At 35.2% G+C, this 20301-nt stretch overlaps 1 protein-coding gene across 1 annotated transcript in view; it reads left to right on the plus strand.

Moving 5' to 3' along the window:
* Window positions 1-20301, plus strand: part of FBXL17 (F-box and leucine rich repeat protein 17) — a 275571-nt gene that overhangs the window by 239283 nt on the left and 15987 nt on the right. Inside the window, exon 8 of the mRNA XM_064736156.1 lies at window positions 18430-18572. Within this exon, the coding sequence (XP_064592226.1) occupies window positions 18430-18572 (143 nt within the window). The remainder of the gene's footprint in view (window positions 1-18429; window positions 18573-20301) is intronic.

A 20301-nucleotide genomic window follows, 5' to 3' on the forward strand; every position in this document is an offset into this window, starting at 1 on the left:
TTACTGTAAGATCTTGTATGAATTTGTTGCAGATTAATTTCTCTGAGCATGTCCAGGCCTATAAGTTAATTTTAGTTCAACAGCTAACTTGCAACAACCAGAATAGACAAAGATATTACAGTATGTCTTTAGAAAAGACTGATGATTTCATTCAGTGTCTCAGGATCCTGGACTTTAATCTCCCAATGAACCACTGAATGTCTGTCTTTGTAAATGTAAAGTTCACATTTTTGTCTTTCTGTTAAATCTTTTTTAAAGGAGTGAGTGTCTGTGGAAGGCATGGGAGAGGGAGTGTGTTTTTCTTTTAAATTTGTTGAAATTTTCAGCCAAGTGATGAAGCAAATGATTTTTTGGACACATTAACAGTCTTTTGAAGATGTCCATGCAGATTTCATTTGTACTTTTATGCATTTGTGCATTTAGAAATGCCTGATTTTTTAAAATTAAGCGTTTTAAAATGCATAATGTTGTGTATTTGCTGCTTTAAATGTGACAATATTCACTTTTATTTTAAATATACCTACCTCCATGTAAAATATACATTACTGTAGCAGTTTACACTACTGGTGTTCAGCCTTCCTTGATTTGTGGATCTGTACAAATTTAGTAAAGGAAATATGGATGTTTTACAAATATTTCTAGATTACCTTATGTCATATTTGAGTCTTCCATGAAGGCCTTCAGAAATATTGTGTGTTCCTACAGTCCACAAAAAAACTTTTTGAAAATTACTGGATTATAATAAGGAAAAGCGTATCCATGTTCATTCTCTCTTAACCAAGTCATGCAGCCATAAATTGAGTGGAATTATGGAACTTTGGGTAAATTTTTTGCTGCATTTAGAAAAGAAAAAAAATCAAAATAAAACAAGACAAAACAAAAAACCCCCTCACTTTGCATTGTAGGCAATTTTTAACAGATTTACAATGTAATTCTATTGAAACTTTCAATCATCTTGCCTCTAGTATTTTCTGTACGTGTTATGATGTTACTTATGGCTGTTAAAAAGATAAAGGGAAATTTTGCCTAGTATAATTCAGATTTCTGTTTCTCGTTTACCCCAAGTCCAAAATTGCAACCAAGATCTAATTTTGTACACAACAAGATATATATTTGAACATGACTGGATGAATGAAAAAACAATCTGTTGCTTCTTGTACTGTTTATCAACCCTTACACAGGCCATCTGTTTATGACAGTTATGACTTGTCTCCTTCTAATTTGTCTACCATTCTGAAAACTTTCAGTATAATTTTGGCAAGAAAACAAAATCTTTTGGTTTTCTTAACTTTTTTTGGGTGGGAATAGGAGAAAAGTTTCCTTTATTTTTATAGACATCCCAGAAAGTGATTATTTATTTAAAACAATTTTGTTTGCATGGAAATTAAAATTAAATCTTTTACAAAAAGGGACAATGTCTTAGTGATGTATCTGTAATTAGAGTTTAGGACTAAATTCCTGACTTGACATCTTAATGAAAGGTTTTCATTAAAGGAGTATGAAATACATTGATAGTACATGATAGTGTCATTCTCCCATATAATCAGTCAGAAAAGTACTCAGTTTCAAAAAACCTAGGAAGATGCAGAAGCTTGGGCTTCTTTCACTGAAATTATTAAGTGACAGTTTAGTGTTTTCTTCCTAGCTTGCAGTAAATTTTGGAAAACTGAAGAAGAGGTCCTGCAGTTTCGAGATTTTATTTCTTGGAACTTCAGTCTTCTTTGAGGCTTTGGGTAATGACTTTGGTATAAACTGTGTGGAATCTGGAAAACAGAGGGGCAAAAATCCGGTAGGTCTCCAAACATGCAGCTACCTTGTTCTTTTCTCTTTCCTTGCCTTCTTTGTCGTGGATCCATCATCTCTTGGATGGGGATAAGCTGGAAACAAGGGAGTAAAAAGTCCACAGTTTTCTTCTGCTTGCAGCATTTTGAGGGCAAAATCTGTTAGTGGGCAAATGAAGATTATCAGCTGTAGAGGAGGTAGTGTCTCCCACCCCTAGTGCAACTTCTAGGTGATATTAATGTATGAAACTTCTTCTGTCTATTAATATTTTTTTCCTTTTCCCCCTCAATGTATAGGGCTTGCTTTACTTCAGTTTCCTGAATTTTTCACATTGCCATTTCATTGAGTGCAGTGATAGAAGATTATGGTTTTGTTCAGGTTAGAATTCTTTAAAAGTACTTCACACAGCTCTGAAATACTAGCTTCCCAACAGCATTTTACTAATTTCCTGGGTGATTCTACAGCTTGACAAATCTGTGGACATAATTTGTTTGCCAAAGTAAATTAAAGTGTAGGTGTATGAATAATTTCTAATTATCCTAATTTTAGTGTCATTTGCATTGGAAATAAATCAGTAGTTAATAGTGTAAGCTCATTCTTCTTTTGGGTTTGAGTCCATGTTGAATTTTACTGTTCAATTTACAGAGGAGTCATTTAGTTTTCATAATTACTTAATAGAGTAGGAGTTATGATGCTCTTGAGCATGACTCTGAGCAACAAATAGGCTGAAAGAAACAAGGAAAGTAACAGAATTGACAGAAAATATTTCAAATGGGGAGGCTTCAGAAGGTAGGAAGAAGAGTTACACATACAGAGCTAACAGAAGTTTCAGTTATCTAGCAGTGTCCTGACTAATGTCCTAGCTAATAATGGATTTTACAGGGTAGGTTCTGTGCAGCATCGTATTTTTTTGTACATCCAAAAAGACTTTAAGTACAAGGGATAGGGGTTTACAGCTGTAAGCACAGTTCTGGCAAAAGTACAGTTTGGAATGAAAGAAATCTAAGTGGGGGTTTTTTGGGGCTTTTTTGGGTTTTGTTTTTGTTTTTAACAATTACTGTCAATATGATTGAAGACAGACATACTGAGGCAAAAAGCAATAACAACAAAATGTGGTGGAAGTCCATTTCAGCTTTGGGGATGTATTGTCTGCAATATAGTAGAACAAAAGGTATCCAGGATAAAAGCAGTGCTCATAGCTGTGGAAAACAAAGATATTGATCTATTGCAAGGATTGAAATTATTTTTTACACTACATGCACAAAGGTGTGTTCACTGTAGAAATTTATCTGTAGCAGCATTGTTGATATTTCTGAGTAATGTTCATGGAATCTTGTGGCTATCAGGGAGAGGGGGAAAAATACTTCCTTGGCAAAAGTTTGTCTTCTTTTTGTACTCTTACTGTTGAAGAAAAATGGAATGTTGAGTTCAAATGTCATCATACCGACCTGTTGGTTTTGTCTCATTCATGCCTGGTCATGCCTGGTGTGTGTACAATTCAACTAAATAGTAATAGTGGAATTTCAGCAGCATAGAAATTAGTTACAAGTTTGAAAATAGCTCACCAACATATTTCCACATTGCCTTTATTAATGGATGCAGTTGAAATTTTGTGATCCACATTGTTTAACAAGGACTGGCACCCTGTTACCTGTAAACGAAGTCATTTATAATGGAATGTAAAGCAGTACTGCCTCTGTAAAAGCTGTCAGAAGGCAAATAGGAGTGAATGTATCTGCTGAGATCATGTATCTGGAAATTTCAGTTGGTAATAATTCAGTTAGTTTTGCTTTCATGGTCACCACTCTGCTAACACAACTGCTTAGCCTTCTGGATTATGAAACAGAAAATGATTCACCATGTTTTCTTCCTCATAAAATTCTAAAATTCATGCTGCTCAAAAGTATAAATAATATTGAAAGTAATTATTCTTCCGGCAGAAAGGAGCAAATTTGTTTCTTCAGCCTGTGTGACTGCTTACACATCAAGAAAAGACTTTGAAACTGTTGCAGATGTGCTACAGATAAATGTTTGCCACTCTCTAACAAGATTCCATGTATACCATCTTCATTTGGATAGTGTTTGACTGCTTGGATCCTTTTCATAAACTACAATTTGCCTAATTTTTTACCTGATAGTAGAACAGACTGCATTAGCATTCCCAGAAAGATTGTTTTTACAGAAAATAAAGCACCATTTTGTTTTATTTTTACAGAAAAAAAAAAAAAAAAGGTGTTCACTTATCTGAGTGATACCAGTGCGGAAGGAAAGGACTTTTCTGTGACAAAACTAAAGGTTTTCTGAAATACTCCAGTGTTGATCAAATAGATTTTTCATCAGACTGTTTTAGGCTGCTGGTTTTAAGCTTTATTAATGAGTAAAAGTATCAGAACCTGAAACTTCAGTGGTTGTCTGACTTAAAATGTGTTAGCTTGTGACTGTCACTAGCCTCAGTAAGATGACTTAAACTGAAGTTTGCAAGCATCAGTTCATTAAGTGTACATAGCTTAACACATGTGGTGTCATTTGTACAATTACAGGTAATTCAGATCCACAGTTTAGCAGGGCCTTCTTCTTCCTCACACAAATACTCATAAACATTGCTTATCATTTATGGCAAATATGTATTTAATATTGTTTTTAGACTGGCATTAAGAAAATGTAATACTTTTTGAATCAAAAATTGTTGCTGCCATGTGAGCACAAACTGTAATGAAAACAAAGGGCTAACACACAAATAGACCTTATTACAGAACTGTGTAACTCCCAGTAAACAGCTTTGCTTGAGCTTGTATTTGGTCTACTGGTTATATCCCAATCTGCAAGGAAACAGTGTCTTCTTCCGTATTAAGGTATTCTGCTTTTTGGAAAAGTGAACACCTGATTCAAAATTGGGTAATTTTTTTTATCTTCTAAAGTAATGTGGTCTGTATGCATGCCAATTCTTTATCTAGCCCATTAGAATCTTCATTATTACTTAATTATTTCAGTTTCTAGTTTTCTTTTGCTCAAAATGTCCTGAATTAAGTTATTAGGTAAGCTATTGTATTCTTACACAACCATATAAAAGGGAAAAAATTTCCATGTTTATTGAGGTGTTTATTTTACAGAGCCAAAAGGAAAATTGAAGCCCACTAAGCAACTTAGATAAGCAGTTACTTCAGCATGGTTGTGCATTTTTTACTCTGTCAAAACCATATTTATATTTTAAATTTGGCATTTCCTTAATGTGTAGTACTAATAATTAGACATGCTGTGTTTGGCATAAATGCTGCTGTATTTTCTGATCCAGTTGGATTTTGTTAGAGTGAAAAGGTTCTGCTGTACTAAACTGCTTTACTGTAAAGTTCCCACGAAGTGGCCTTTATTTTTAAGGGAATGGATTAGATGCCTGGATAAATACTTAATAAAACAAGTATTTTCAAGCCCTTAGGAAGTAGCATTTTTTGTTTGCATTTCACCATGCTAATTATTGTTTAAAGAGTTCCTTAGGTGAATACGCTTGGCTCATTTTATGAAGTTTCATTCTATTCATTATACAGGACAGCTAATTAATGCTGGAACTGTTATTGTTCTAGAGAGATTGTGTAACCATTCAACTACAAACATCTTGGAGATGCACTGTCGGTGTCAGTATTTGACACCTTACTCTTTAAGGAATTACAGATAATTATGGTTTTTCTCATCAGAACTCAGCTTTAGCTGTCATAGAGGACTAAACACAACTTAATTTAGATATTAAATAAAGAGGATCTTCAAATTTTCTGAAAGTAGTTCACTTGTTATTTTTTAAGTCAGCTTGTGATGATTCACCATATGGAACCTTTTTAAATTATTTTCATTTCTCCTTGTCAGCTGTGCTCACTCTCAGCATCCAGTTGTATTGATTTATATGAACAACCTCAGTTGCATTAGTCATAATGAAATTAATGGCAAGTTACATCACTTTTCTCTGACTGTGTTTTCCAAAGCAGAACAATATAACTGCATTGGAATGTATTAAATGTTATGTTAACAGGCACAGAATCCTGTGTTAAAGTTAATTTATGTTGAGCTGTGGATTGATACATGCTGACAAAACCAGGAAAATGCAGAATTGAGGCTGACAGTCTGTCCTTCCCTTATTGTATAGATTTGTTGCAGCACATGCTGTATGTAACTTCATGCTGTGATCTAAGACCTAAGCAACAATTGCTACAATAGGAAACAGTCAAAGCAGTCTGTCAGCCACTGCATGAAACCTTATTGTCTGGCCCTTTTAGATACCTTTTATATCTCTAAAGTTACTTTCAGTAATATACTTTAACTCAGCAATTTTAGGAAAAATTATATCAATTCCAGGGTTCAGTGAAATAAAATAAATACCTATAGATTATTTATAAAAGCGTGTGTTTTAATTCTTGCTTTGTTTTATTTTACTTTAGAAGTCACATAGAGTTAACATCTTGGCAATAGCTTAAACTCTACTCTGGCAAATATGTTTGGTATTTGGGACACTAGGGAAAGCTGCACATCTGGAAGGGTAACATGCACCTTGCATTAGCTGTCTTCGTGCCTTCTTCCATGGGTGTCCAGCCTTCTCTGCATGTGAAGATTCATTTCTCCTTGACAAAATACAGTGTTTGCACTTCTGCTGATCACTGCAAAGCCTTGAACAGCAAATGCTATTCCCAGAGCTGCCTTAAACACTTATCCATGAATGTACTGAGGCATAATTAGATAAGAAGTCTGCACAAGCTTAAGGTTGTAAAATAAATGCTGTCACTGGCTGTGTTCGTTTCATCCTGGCTGTCTCCTAGCTTCATACCCGCTCCTGCTCAACTAGGTTTTCCCCCTTCAACAATGGAAACAGAAACATTATTACTGTTTTACTTGAACTGTATCCCTTACTCTTAAAGTAATTGCCTTGTCTGATACTTGTCTTCAGAATTGTTCCTGAAGAACTATGTTGTCCCATAGCTGTAGCTGTCCATATGCTCTATCTTTTGAATCACATAATTGTTTAGGTTGGGAAAAACCTTCAAGATCATTCACTCCAACCATTATGCCAACCATAAACTGTCAAGTCCAGCACTAATCCAAGTCCCAGAGTGCCACATCTACGTGTCTTCCAAATACCTCCAGGAATGGTGACTCCACCACTGCCCTGGGCAGCCTTTCCTGGTAATTGAGAATGCTTTTGGTAAAGAAAGTTTCCCAGGATCAAATCTATACTTCCCCTGTCTCAACTTGAGGCTGTTTTATCTCATCCTGTTTCTGTTATTTGGGAGAAGAGGCTGATTCCCACCTGGCTTCAGCCTCCTCTCAGGGAATGTAGGGAGCAGAAAAGCCTCCCTTGAGCTGTCTTTTCTCCAGGATAAACGCCCCAGCTCCCTCAGCTGCTCCCAATCAGACTTGTGCTGCAGACCCTTCCCCACCTTCAGTGCCCTTCTCTAGACACCCTCCAGCACCTCAAAGTCCTTCTTGTAGTGAGGGGCCCAAACTGAACACAGAATTCAAGGTGATACCTGACTAGCTCTACATCTTCAGTGAAGCTTCCTAAATGTAGTAGTCATATTAGTGTTAGTTACATAGGTAACAATTGGTTGTTGATGAAAGAGGGCAAAACTAGTGTATGAAGACATTCTAGACAAAATTAAAGTATCTTTAAGAAACAGATGAAAGAGCAGCTTGGCTGGTGCACACGGTTTATTTTGTATGAATGTTCTTTTTTCAGACTCTTTTTTTAATGCTATGGAAATGCCATAATAGTTAATCAGTCACATCACTAGGTAATATCGACTGTTGCTGCTATTTTTCAGATTGCGTTTCTAGTACAAGCCTAATCATTTCTTCAGTATGCTATGGACTAATTTTGACTTTCTTACTGCCATCTCAAGTTGAATAATTTCTTCCTTCTCTTTATGGATCTTTCTTTGAAATAATAGCTTTCAAACTGTGGTCCTCAACAATGTGGGAAGTAGCTGTTGGACTGGTATTAAATACACAGGTCTTTTGCAGACAAATTTGACAATCAGCATATGTTATGCTTTATCTGATATATTGAGGGTTTGCATTGGTTTGTTTGTTCACATTTCTAGCAGTTCACTGCGCAGCCAAAATGTTGCAGATGTGCACATGGAAAGCATTCTACTATGTTCAATGAAAACTTTTTTATTATTATAATTTGTTTAGGAAAAAAAAGAAACATAGTTAAAGGGGAAACATAATGTGCCGGAAAATAATATTCCAGAGCTATAAAGAGTTTTAATAAAGATGTTAATATTCTCTCTTATCAAATATTCATGTATTTATGTGGACTATACAAATATGTCTACATGTATATGTGTATGAACCTTTTTTGTTTCACTTTCAAAATTTTTGTTCTTTTGTCTTCTCTTAATTTCTTTCAAAATGTGTTATATTTCATAAGATCACTCACTTTCTGTTCTGCATATCCCTTTCAAGCATAGCTGCCTTTTGATAACATAATCCATAGTGTCTTGAAAAGCACAATGATTTTTTCATTCTGTTCAGTGATGTTCTGTCTAGCCCTTGCTCTGAGTTCCCAGGCATACTACTATACAAGATTACACAACAACCCTAATTCTATTGCATGAACCCCAGTTTTCCAGTCTTCACTTAGCATATTGCAAGAAGACTGAGTAAGGAGAGTGAATATGAACTGTCTGAGTTAAAGAAATAAATATGTGATTCTTATGAGTAATAATCTGTACTCTTAAAGTAGAGAACAGTAAATACGGTATCAATATCTTAAATGGCATTGGGATTTTTTTCTGGGAGTTAAAAAGTTTTGCATGGTCATTGAAATACATGAACAGCCTATCTGGTGTAACACCTCATGCTGTGTGATTTATTTGGGTGCATTGCCTGTTACATTTTGTGAAAGCATTGCCTTTTACTTTTTGTGTGTTCTGGTGAACAGTCAAATATCTAACCTCTTGTTGAGTACCAAACAGATATACATCAGGAGTTACACAATGAAATTCTAAACTTTCAACCATTTTCTTCCACTTTCAGAATGTGTACATAAAATTCTATTTTTGTAAACAGTTTTATCTTCTAGTAAGTATTTATTTGGCTCTTTTGTCTCAATTTGATTCAATTTTATGTACTAAAATTGTATCTATTGTACTCCACTTGCTGCTAAGCTTATCAAAAATTAGGAGTTGTTACACTGAATCATGATTTAAGTAGTTATTGTTCTACCATCAAACAGTGTGAAATTTTTTAGTGCGTGACAGAAGTAACATGCTGTCATGCATTAATTAGATGTTCTTCATCCTTCAGTCTTTTAATCTTTTTGATGTGTACCCTTTCAAGTTGATGAATTTATGACTCCTCTTTAAAAAGGCAAAATGCATAATTCTGTTGTTCTTGAGCTTAGGACCTGTGTTTTCAACATTTTCAGTCTTTGGCAGAATGAGTACAGACCTCTGTCACACATGTCATCCTTTGTCTCAGCAAGTATTTGCAGACCATCAAGCAGGCTTTTCAAAGTCACAATTTATTAATCAGAAGAATACAGTAGCTAGATTCCTTAGGAGACAAAGACAAAGCTAAATGTGCAAAAGGGTGTGTTCCCACATCATTTAGGATTACTTTCTGTCATTCTCCAAAGAGGCACGCTCTAATCTTGCCTGATCTCACAATTGAACAGGCTAAACCGTTAAATTCCCTCTCTGGGAAAGCATCTTTACTCTCTGCCCCCTCTCTTACAATCCCATGTGACTAAGAGCTAAAGTAAAATTCTTCTTTTTTTGACAACCAGCATTTCTACATCCTGAATTTTTATTTCTTCTGTGAAATTTCTGGAGTTGACAAACTTAATTCATTCACCAGAATAGTCTGTTAATAAGTGATTGCAATATTTTGAATTATGTAGGTGTGCATATTACATATGTGCAATGTGCATACAATTGTTTAATAGCTTAAAATTCTATATAAATTAATATATCTTTATTAAGTGTTGCAAAGTGATTTTTCTAGCTTTTGCCAGTTTATGATGTTAAACTGTTCCAGTAAAACATTAAGTGATCGCTCCATATTTGATGTTCTAATTTCTGTGACTATCTATAGTTCCTGGAGTACTCTAAGGAATGACTTTTTAGAACAGTTCACAGAACTTTGGGAGCACTGCATACACCAGTTATCCAAGCAATTCAGAATTTCAAAAGAGGTTGTTTCTTTCCTGTCTCTCTAGGTTAATGCATTGCATGTACCTCAGATCATTCAGGTTTACAGATCTCGCTTTTTGCTATTCATCAATAGTGGCTGTTGTATCTGAATTCTGCTAAGCTTCTGCATACAACAGCAGCATGGAGTTACAGCTCTCAGAGGTTAGGTATGTGTTGTTTAAATAAGCCCAAGCCACATTATTTGTTTTGAAAAGACAGAACTTAAATTTCCTTGTTCCTTGTTAAAAGGATTCATTTCATTTTCGGTGTCATTGTTAATGTGACAAAAAAAAGTTTTTGTCTGTAGACTGGAAGAAGTAATTTTAAGAGTCTATAGCACCTCTTCTCAATAGTTTCCTGATACAAAAAAAAGAAATTTACATATCCCAGTCCACAGAGCCAGTTGTCTCATGATAGGAAGGCAATCAGATTGACAAGGCTTGGTTTGCACTTGCTACATCAGTGCTGCCTGTTCCCAGTCATCTTTCTGTCCTTAAGATGTGGTTTCCAGGAAAATTGGTGCCATGATTTTCTTGGGGATTGAAGCCAGGCTTACTGCCTTCCATTGATATTCAGACTATGTATATGACAATGATGGAAATTACTTCAGTATAAAATAACGCAAAGAAAATGAGTTATGTTTTAGTGTCCCCAGGGAAGTGAAAATTGAGCTGATATATAACAGCTTGGTCCATAGGAGCTATTTTAGTTTAAAACCTAGGGGTTAAAATCAACAACTCCAGCCACTTCTGCAATCCATTTCTGAAATGTTTTTTTTTAATATTTTTTAAGAGGTCTGCAGTTAGAACAGAAGTAAATATGCTGCATGCCTTTCAGTTTGTAGTACGAAGGTCTTTTTGCATCCTTGTTTTGAAGATTTGGGAGGGTGGGATGCTTTGTTTTGATTTGCTTTTTGCTGTTGATATGCATTGGGTAAAATATACTGAAATGGCTGAAAAGTCACAGAGTTTATGTTTGGATTAATAGATTTAATTTAGACTGCAGATACAGTTATGATTAATTAATTGTTGTCAATGTTGGATTTTTTTTTTTGAGAGAGACCTTTATAAAACACAACAAACCATTTTCTATCCATAGGCTAGCTTTGTTCTTAGTATGGACTTTCAGGGAAACTTAATAGTTGTAACATTTAAGATAATTTTGAAGGATCATTCTTTTCTGTATTTTCAGTTTAATTTGTAGTTTAGGGCAAAGCTTTGCTTACATTGTAGGGCAACAATTTACTACAAAGTAGTAAGCTTTGTACTTGTAAATGTTTATGATTTGTACATACTTTTAGTTGTATCAAATAGCCAAGATGAATAAGTAAATCAAGCAATAGGATAAATTTTACTTGGGAAGTCATCGCCCTCTAAGTGCCATGTGTTTCATGGAGTTTTATGTGTAGGAGGAAAGTTGGTAAGTTTGTTAGTTAGTGATTTTCTTTGTATCGGTTAATTAAGTTCGTATTGAGTACAGCAATGTATACTGTACCAACTTAATGGTAACTATGGTTACCATAACCAGATCATAGACAAGTAACTCTATACCATTTATTTTTGTGACTCTGAAGGAAAAAGTATTTACCTGTATTAAATGTATTTTATATACAAAATGTAAAGTAAAATACTTTTTCTGCATGAGAGGTAACTCTGTCATCTTTCCTCCCACATGAGGTCTTTTCAGTCCTTGGGACTTTTTTCCTCCAGGCATTTTCCTTATGGTTCTTTAGGTAACAAAAAAAGTTAAACAATTAAATTTTATTTTCAAAACTTAAAGCAGAAATATATAAATTTATGTGTTACCATTTCCAGACAGCTTCTTTTTTTTTAACTTACAGTTAGTATTACTACTTGAGTGGTTTTCCACCATACTCCCAAATTAAGGTTAAAATATTATTTCAGAGGGAAGAGATTTAACCACATTTTCTTAACTCTTAGAGAATAAAAAGGGTTGCTCAAGGAGTACAGTCTGTCTCCTTTTCATTTCCTTGAGGCCTCTGGTTAGATTGGTTTTCTGTTGTGGTCATGCCATTCTATCTTTCTGCATTTTGTTGCAGTCTCATCCTTCATTCTCAAGAAATGTTGCCCAAGCAACTTAAGCACAAAGGTTCAACAGTAAAATTATCACAGGAGACCTCAAGCAGCCTGAGGCAGATGAAGACTGTAGGGAAAAAACAAAATACACTGTGTTAAAATACAGGTTGACCATGCTGAGAAGTGATACAGCATTCCACTGGGAAAACTTGTGAGGTTGGGCAACTTTGTTTCTAAATATCTCTAGGATTTACAAAAGATGAAGTATTTACTTGTTCACCTACGTTTCTGGGCTCTATGTTTTGTGAGCACTTGCTATAAATATTAAAATACCAGTAGTGTAAAATGTTTTTTAAATGACCACTGACCAATCTCCCTTTTGCATCAGTTCTGTACCATAGGGAAAGGATTTGCTTGATCCCCTGTATGTCTATTACATGGATGTACTGTATGGAAATTTAGTTAGGGAATAAAGATTGACATTTGATTATGAGAACAGTGAAGTTCAGAGCTATGTCCTCTGTCTATGTTTTTACTTTAATTTCAAGGGAACTGCAGTGAAAACCAGGAATGTACTTAAATGCATGACTGTAAATGGAATTGGCTGAGATTCCTGGTAGAAGGCCAGTTTTTGTACAGATTTTGTCTGGCTTGCTTTGCTATTTCCTGGTGGCGCTGAAATGTAGCTGTTATGAAAGGTCTTGATTATAAAGGAATTAAAAACAATGTCATAATACCTGTCAGCTAGATGTCCAAAAGCCTAGGCAGAATTGGAGTTTTTACCAGGAAACCAGCACCAACTGGAATTTTGCACTGATACATCCATGGTAGCCTTTATTTGCTACAAGATGAACTACAGTGCTTGATGCATGATTTATGTCAGGCTATGATTAACAAACATTCATTTAATCATCAAAATGCTCTTACAATTTCAAAACAGAAATGAATGAATTGCATAGAAAGTTGTACCACTCAGTGAGTCTTTCATTTGAGGCATAAGCAATATGAGTTGTGAGCTGTGATTCCTCTGCTGGATGAGCAAGGTAGCAAAGCAGTGATTTCTTCCACTGCTGTGCATGGTTGCAGCGGCTAAACACCTTTTGACACATGGAAATGGAAATTGGCATGTACTGCCTTTCTGCACATAGCAGATTAGCTAAACTGCCGGATTTAGTAATTTGCATGGCAGACAACCACCAGCCTCATCAGTGCAGGGACTAAACGTGCAGTAAGCATTGTGGGCAAAACGATGGAGCTTTTTCTCATGGCATCAAGATTTGCTCTGGAGAATAAAATTCTGTTGCCCTAATGTAAGTTTTTATAGGCAAGCATTTGTAAAGAAAAGCCTTTTCTATGTATAAGCAATATGTAAACTATACTGTAGGGAGTGTTATTAACATGTATAACTTAAGGTTTCTATTTGTAAATGTAATAATATATTGAAATCACATGGCAGTGTATTGTCTATATTCAACAGTATTTTACAAATTGCAAGTGTTTGTGTCTAATTGCATGCTAATTTTAAAGTTCATTTCCACAAATCACTTTAAATGAAATATCAAAATAATTTTGGTGACTGTTAAAACTTCAGTGTATTCAGATGTTTATAATTTATCTGGATGATTTTCATGTTTCTCTTTTGTTTCTAATTCAATAGAGCAACATAAATAAAAGATAGAAAATAATTTTTACGTTGCCTATTTTTGGTCTATCTTGTAGAATATTTTCTTCTCTCTCCAGTGCTTTGTACATTCATTTTTTAAATAACTCAGGCAAATGAGACTAACACTGTAGCACCAACAACAGCAGAAGATTGTTTCCAAATCCACTAAGCTGATCTGTTACACCATATTTTTAACACCTGAATGTTAAAAATATGGTTTCTTTGCTAATTTTATTTCTATTCCATCTGCTTATTGCAGTTTTAAGTCTTATAAACTTCTAATGTTTTTTTAAAAATTAGGCTCCCCAGGAGTGAGTAGATAACTGTCAAAGCCACCTTAATAGCTTTTGGCTATAAAATAAATTAAAAGATCATACAGTATGTTCTTTTGTATAATTTATGTTTTATATAGATGTTAATAGATAAATATGAATTATAGATGTATATTACATAACGTATACATATAAAAATAAAAATATCATGGAAAGTTCTGTAAGAAGACTGCTTCTTGGTAATCCTTGGTTGACTGATTGATTTCTCCTCTGTCTAAAACCCTTAGAGAGATTGGAAATTTTGAATTCTAATTCTTGCACATTTAAGTGCTTTTGACATTAATGAAAAAAAGAAAGAAAGAAATGCAAAAATTATTTTTGCATGAATTCATATGTGTCCATAATGCCCTGGTGTATGAAAGATATCAATCATAATTAATTTTAAAAGCTTTTTTGTCCAGGCTTCACTGAAGGCTGACCAAATGCAGTGTCTTGTACATTTGCATTTTAGGTAATAACAGGAAGAAAACGGAAGGACAGTTAAGCCTTACAGAGGTTTATTTTCAGTTAAATCGAAATAAGACTTATTGATTAAGGAAGCACTCTACAGTGTAGTAGATGCATGTCATTAAAAAATATTTTTAATTGCCCATAACTGTGTTCAATACACCAGATTTCCAAACAGTTGTATTTGGTAATATTGTTTCCAGACATAAAAATAACTTCAAATTAAATTAAGAGTAGGCCAATTATCAGTTCCTTATAGCAAAGATATTTTTATTTTTCTGTTATAGCAACCTTAGACTTGAAGCTAACACCCACTTAGGAGCCTCTTGGTTCACAGGTTATGCACAGCTGAACAGAGACCTTCCCTCTCACAGATATTTCTGATGCATTTATATGTGTCAGTTTAATTTAATCAGTTTAAAATAAAGTGAGGTTAAATTGCAATTTGCTCTTAGTGTTAGTGCACTATGGATGAAGTTTGTCTGGTTTTCTCAACTATTCCAGCTGATCATCCAGAAGATGTTTCCCTTTTCTACAAACCTGCTCCTTTCAACTTCAATAGCCAAGTACCATTCCAACCAAAAAAAACCAGTTTTGCTTGATACAGCTCAAGGTGTAGGTATGATTTTCCAGTTGCAGTTGGAGACATTATACTTTATCTTTTGCAGAGTAGGGGCTGTACATCAGTTGATTTCCATTCCACAAACCTAGCGCTGGAAAAAGAAATATGGTATGTTGCTTTTGCCAAAATAAATGGGACTATAAAAAGGAGAAAAATAATTGGATGCCTTGTTAAATATTCAAAAAAAGAGCGGTTCATATGTCAAAGCCAACATCTTCAAACTACTCTGGGTGTTTTTGTGTATCCTTCTCTGCTTAATTTCAGTGTGTCAGGTTCTTCCCTTTGATCACTGACCATGTTTTTAAGCCCGGCTGTCATTAGTGTTCAAACACACTTTTGGCTATTCACTGCTGATTGTGCTACAGCTTCTCGAGTCACAGAATTCAAACTTAGTTTTGTAAGGGTTTTGCTGCATGTTTCCTCATTAAATTACTGCCAAGCTTTTGAATAATAGCAGTGTATTCTGATTATTGTGAGCCAGTGCACAAAGGAAGAAAAGCTGTTGAGCAAAGCAAACATTTTCTTAGCTGAAACTTGTGGCTTAAAATGTTTTGCTCATGCAAGCAAGAGACATGTGTGTACTCAGTAAAAGACCTTGAGGATGAAATAGCCAGGCTCCTTGCTGCACTGTGTCATTCTTCATGTAAACTGGCCTGATTCCACAGGACTGCCTTGAAGAAGTATTTAAAAAAATGTTTCAGGGAAGATCAGAAAAATATTAACTGATAAATCTATTGCCTGTATAAGGTGTGTTAATTATTATATGGAATGCAGTTAGTGAACATGTGAATAAATGCAATGTATCCAGGAAGTGTTGACACAGCTGTTCAGAGAGGTTGTACTTCAGTACTTTGGAGAAGTCAGGAAGCAATAAAGAAGACCTGGTTGATACAGTCTGTTGGGATTTCCAAGAAGCATTTCCCACAAGGGAAGGTGATTTTTCAAAGAGGAAAGAATCCTGAACTGCAGGATTCCTTGCCACAGGATGTTATGGATGTTATGTTCTGTGGGCTACAAGACTGATCAGATGAACTTATGAGAGTACAGAGGCATAAGCTCCAGTTTAGAAAATCCCTGGCCACATTTTTCATGTGAGGAAAGTGTTCTGGAAAAGTACTGTTACATTTTCACTGGTTCTCATGGCCTTTCTTTATCTCCCACTGCTGAATGCTGATAGAAGCTGCATAGTGTGTCTTTTCTGTAACCCAGAATGTTCTTGTAAGGATGCAGTTGCACACATGGAAATTTCCAGAAAATATGGTCATTGGAGTTTTCAAATGGCATAGCTTCTGTGTTTGGTAGATGAAGTGTAGTACTATATGACTTCAGTATAACATATAACTTCAGTATAACACTGTTGTCAAAATGTTTGGTTTTCCAGAAAGATGTCTGCTAATCTGGGGACAGATTTTGCCAGTGTGTTCTATTGGTCTTAAGTGGCACTTTCATGATAGTATTCTTTGTTGATTTTCTTCTCTTTGCCAGTTTTACATGAAGCACTGAAAATAGCAAAATATGGTTGTAACTTTAAAACAGTGGCAAAATATTCAAATGAACTTACATTATTCTAATGTAGTGGAAGGCTTTCAGTATTTTTGCCCTATTTCAAGTCTATAACATTTTATGTGGAGGTACAATGATCTATAATTACTCTAGATTTTCCTATTGAAAAATGTATTCAGAAAGTTTCTAACTATCCCTACTTTTTATTACAGTGATATTTTAAAAGGTGTCTAAAAAATGTAGGAAGTTTATTTTCTGCTATATATGTATTTATAGTTTGCAAAATTAGGATTTCTTTTCAAGAAATGTGCTGGAAAGAGACTAGGAAATTGGCATTGTCCTACAAATATCAGTGAAACCGTAAAGAAACTACATAGGTGTTTTTATCATACATACAATATGTCAGTAACAAAATTCAGTTAATATTTTGGAAAGCTGCTTAAAGGAAGAAATTATGCATTTCTTCCCCTTCCACAGCTTCTGAGAATGTTTCTGGCATCTTTTGGCTCATTTTGTTTGCTAATCAAGTCCACCTAGATATTTGTAAATAATCCAAATACCCTCACTGCTGTACACTGGCAGTGCAGTTCTTTGCAGAACCACTGGAAGGTGAGATGGGTTCTTTTTCTCTTCTTCTCGATCTCATTTACCTGCTGATTAGCTAAGATCGATATCTTGTATATCAAGAGCTACCAGCTCTTTGAAATTCCTCCTTTTTTTTTTTCTTCCCCTGACATTTGGGAATGTAGCATGAACAGAACAGCCCCATAGCTGCTGAAAAATCAACTCTTTAAAGATATACACATTACTTGGAATAAGTCATTCCTTCATCTTCCTTTTCAACGGCTGCCTTATAACTGGAGTTAAAAACTGTGTGAACATCCTACCCATTGATTATATATAGGTGGCTGACTTCTACACCAGAAACCTTGGCCTTTTTTCTGAGACTGAGATTTTAGCTGCTAGAATTTCTGTTAATAAATCCCAGCTTGACTTCCTGAGTCCATATGTCTGAAAAGTGCTACAGTCCATGGCAACCAGAGTGCCAGTGATTTTTATCTTTTGTGTCATTGTCATGTCATGACAAAACCGTCCCAGCCGGTTCAGATTCCTTGTCATTTTCTCCTACATACCTTTTTTCAGCCCGTTCAGAAATTCCAGATCTTCTTTCTTTTCCTTTAATAGAGGTTCAAATTTTTCTTTTAATTCCTTATGACTTTTTTAACTCTTTCTTTATTTTTTTACTGGAAAAGTGTATGTGAAGGAAAAGTGACAGTGAGACACACAGTCGTTCTTACATCACCAAAATGAACAACGAGAAAAAATTGAATTTTAGAATACAGCTGTAGAATATATGGCATGAGATTTTCTGCAGGGTTTTCTAAAACTATGTCTTATTGACTCACAAAATGTCCTGTTAATCTCATTCCTGTCTTTGTAGTATTATTTTCCTAGAAAAAAAAAATTATTAGTAGTATAAAGTCAGTTATTTTCTCTGAAAAGTGAGATAGGATTTTTTTTATTTTGCATTTATGTCAATCTTATTAATTGAGTCTTGCTTCTTCTGGAAAAAGTAATTAAAAGAATTCTTATAGATTATGTCTGCTAATTGGTCTATTTATTTTGATTGGTAGAAAATATATAGGAAAATATGTTCATCTGTGTGTTGGTGTGTGTTTGCACCTGTATGTACTTCCAATTTGAAGAGACAGCTTTTACGTTAATGAGAATTATGAAATATAATATCATATACAAAGTGCATGAGAACTGCTTCTCAAAACTCAATGTCAGCATTATTCAGTGTGTGCATGGAGCTGAGGTTGCCATCTGCAGAGCTCTGCATTTCATGCCTTTCATGTGTTTCCAGCTCTGATAGCCATTGGGAGATACAGCATGACAATAGAGACGGTGGATGTTGGATGGTGCAAAGAGATCACGGACCGTGGAGCCACCCAGATTGCTCAGCGCAGCAAGTCGCTCCGGTACTTGGGTCTGATGAGATGTGATCAGGTAAGGAGCCTTTTCCTGAGCTGGCGCCTCTTCTGAGTGTGACAGTGGTCCTGTGTGTGTGAGGGAGGCAGCAGGATTTATGTTCTTCTGAACAAAATGCTCAGTAGTCACTACTCTAGCAACTGTTCTGGTGTGCTGCGTTCACATAGGCAGCTCAAAAGTCACACAGAGGGCTAGAAGGAGCATTATGAATGTTTGCTGATGTAGATTTTCAAAATACATCTGTAGGTTACACTCGCAGCCTGAGGTGCTCCCAATTTTTTTATAAAATCTGCCCTCTGACTGTTTTGAATACTTTTGTCTGAAAGTGGTTCACATGTCATGTTTTAAGTGTGACAGACTACTTTGTCTCTTAAAAAGAAAGGGAAAAAAATCTTAGTGTAACTTCAAGAGTGATACAGCAATTTTCTATATGTCTGTGCTCTTGATCATATATCATGGTTTTTAAAACAGAAGGCTTTAATGAAATCATAATGATAAAAAGTGAAAAACAGACTGAGTTTCTTACTGTGTAGCTTTATACTCAGAGAATAGTAAGAATGTCTACAAGTTTTAGCACTTAATCATTAGAAGAAAAAAAGAAGAAGCCAGTCCATCTCCACTTCACCCTGTATATAGCCTTCAGAAATCACGTTCCTGTTTAGAAGAGAGATCAAGTCCCAGGAACACAGCAGAATAGCTAAAGGAAAAATCATTAGAGGTCCAGAGTCTCTGACCTTAAGTCTTCACATAACCCTGCAGGGATTGTTTCTTTTCCAGCCATCATCAACAAAATGTCTGGCTTGTGATGCCCATCATAAGCATCTCTCAGGCTTGTGGATTTCTGGTTGGATACTCTCTGTGGAAAAACAGGTTTTAGTCTAAGAAACTTCATGCTCCAAACCATTATCTTGCATACTTCACAGTGCACTATAGAAGACAGTGACAAAACACAATATTTCAAATGGCAAGGAATAATAATGTCCAGGTCAGTGGTAAAATTAGAAATAGCATTTTGCAAAGCCAGCTTTAGGCACTTTCCAGTTTGCAAGGAGGTTGAGCACTTTGGAAGAATTGCTCTGTCTATCAAAGCGGAGTCCACTTAATCTCCTAAACATTAGTGTTTTATGAGAGCCAACAGACAAAAAGAGTGTGTGAATCTCTTTGATGGATTGTGCTAAGATTATGTACTTAGGGAATGTTAAAAGGGTAACTTGACCTTGGGAATTAGACCTGACCCAGAACCATCTAACCACTTCTGCACGTGTATTTATTTTTTGAATTTAGCTAATGTTGAACAATCAACAAGGATCTAATAAGTGCAATAATTTTGTCCTGTCTTTAACTGCTATAGAAAATCAATGATCTTGATGTTGAAAACAAGCTCTTACTGCCTCATAAGTTAAACTGTATGTCATTTTCATAGACATGTACTACAGTCGGTATTCCTTTAATTGCTGGTAAACGCTTTTCTCGGTTTTTAGAGGAGTATGCAACATCTTTTGTATTAAAAAATGTCAACTGCTAAAAGGGAAAAAAAAAATATTACTTAAGAAAGCTTCAGGGAAGATATAAAAGCACTGTTGACTGTGTGCCTTGTGAGTGTGTGTGTGAATCTTCAAGTATCCGAAGTATGGTAGATAAAAGATGTTAAGAAATTTGTAAACACTGTTACAGTGAACAGTGTAGTAGCGGGACTATCACTGGGAATTATTTTCTTCTTTGCAAAGCCTTGATGGGAAGAATAGCT

The sequence above is a fragment of the Zonotrichia leucophrys genome, chromosome Z (assembly GCF_028769735.1).
Source record: "Zonotrichia leucophrys gambelii isolate GWCS_2022_RI chromosome Z, RI_Zleu_2.0, whole genome shotgun sequence".
In the NCBI taxonomy this organism is placed as follows: domain Eukaryota; kingdom Metazoa; phylum Chordata; class Aves; order Passeriformes; family Passerellidae; genus Zonotrichia; species Zonotrichia leucophrys.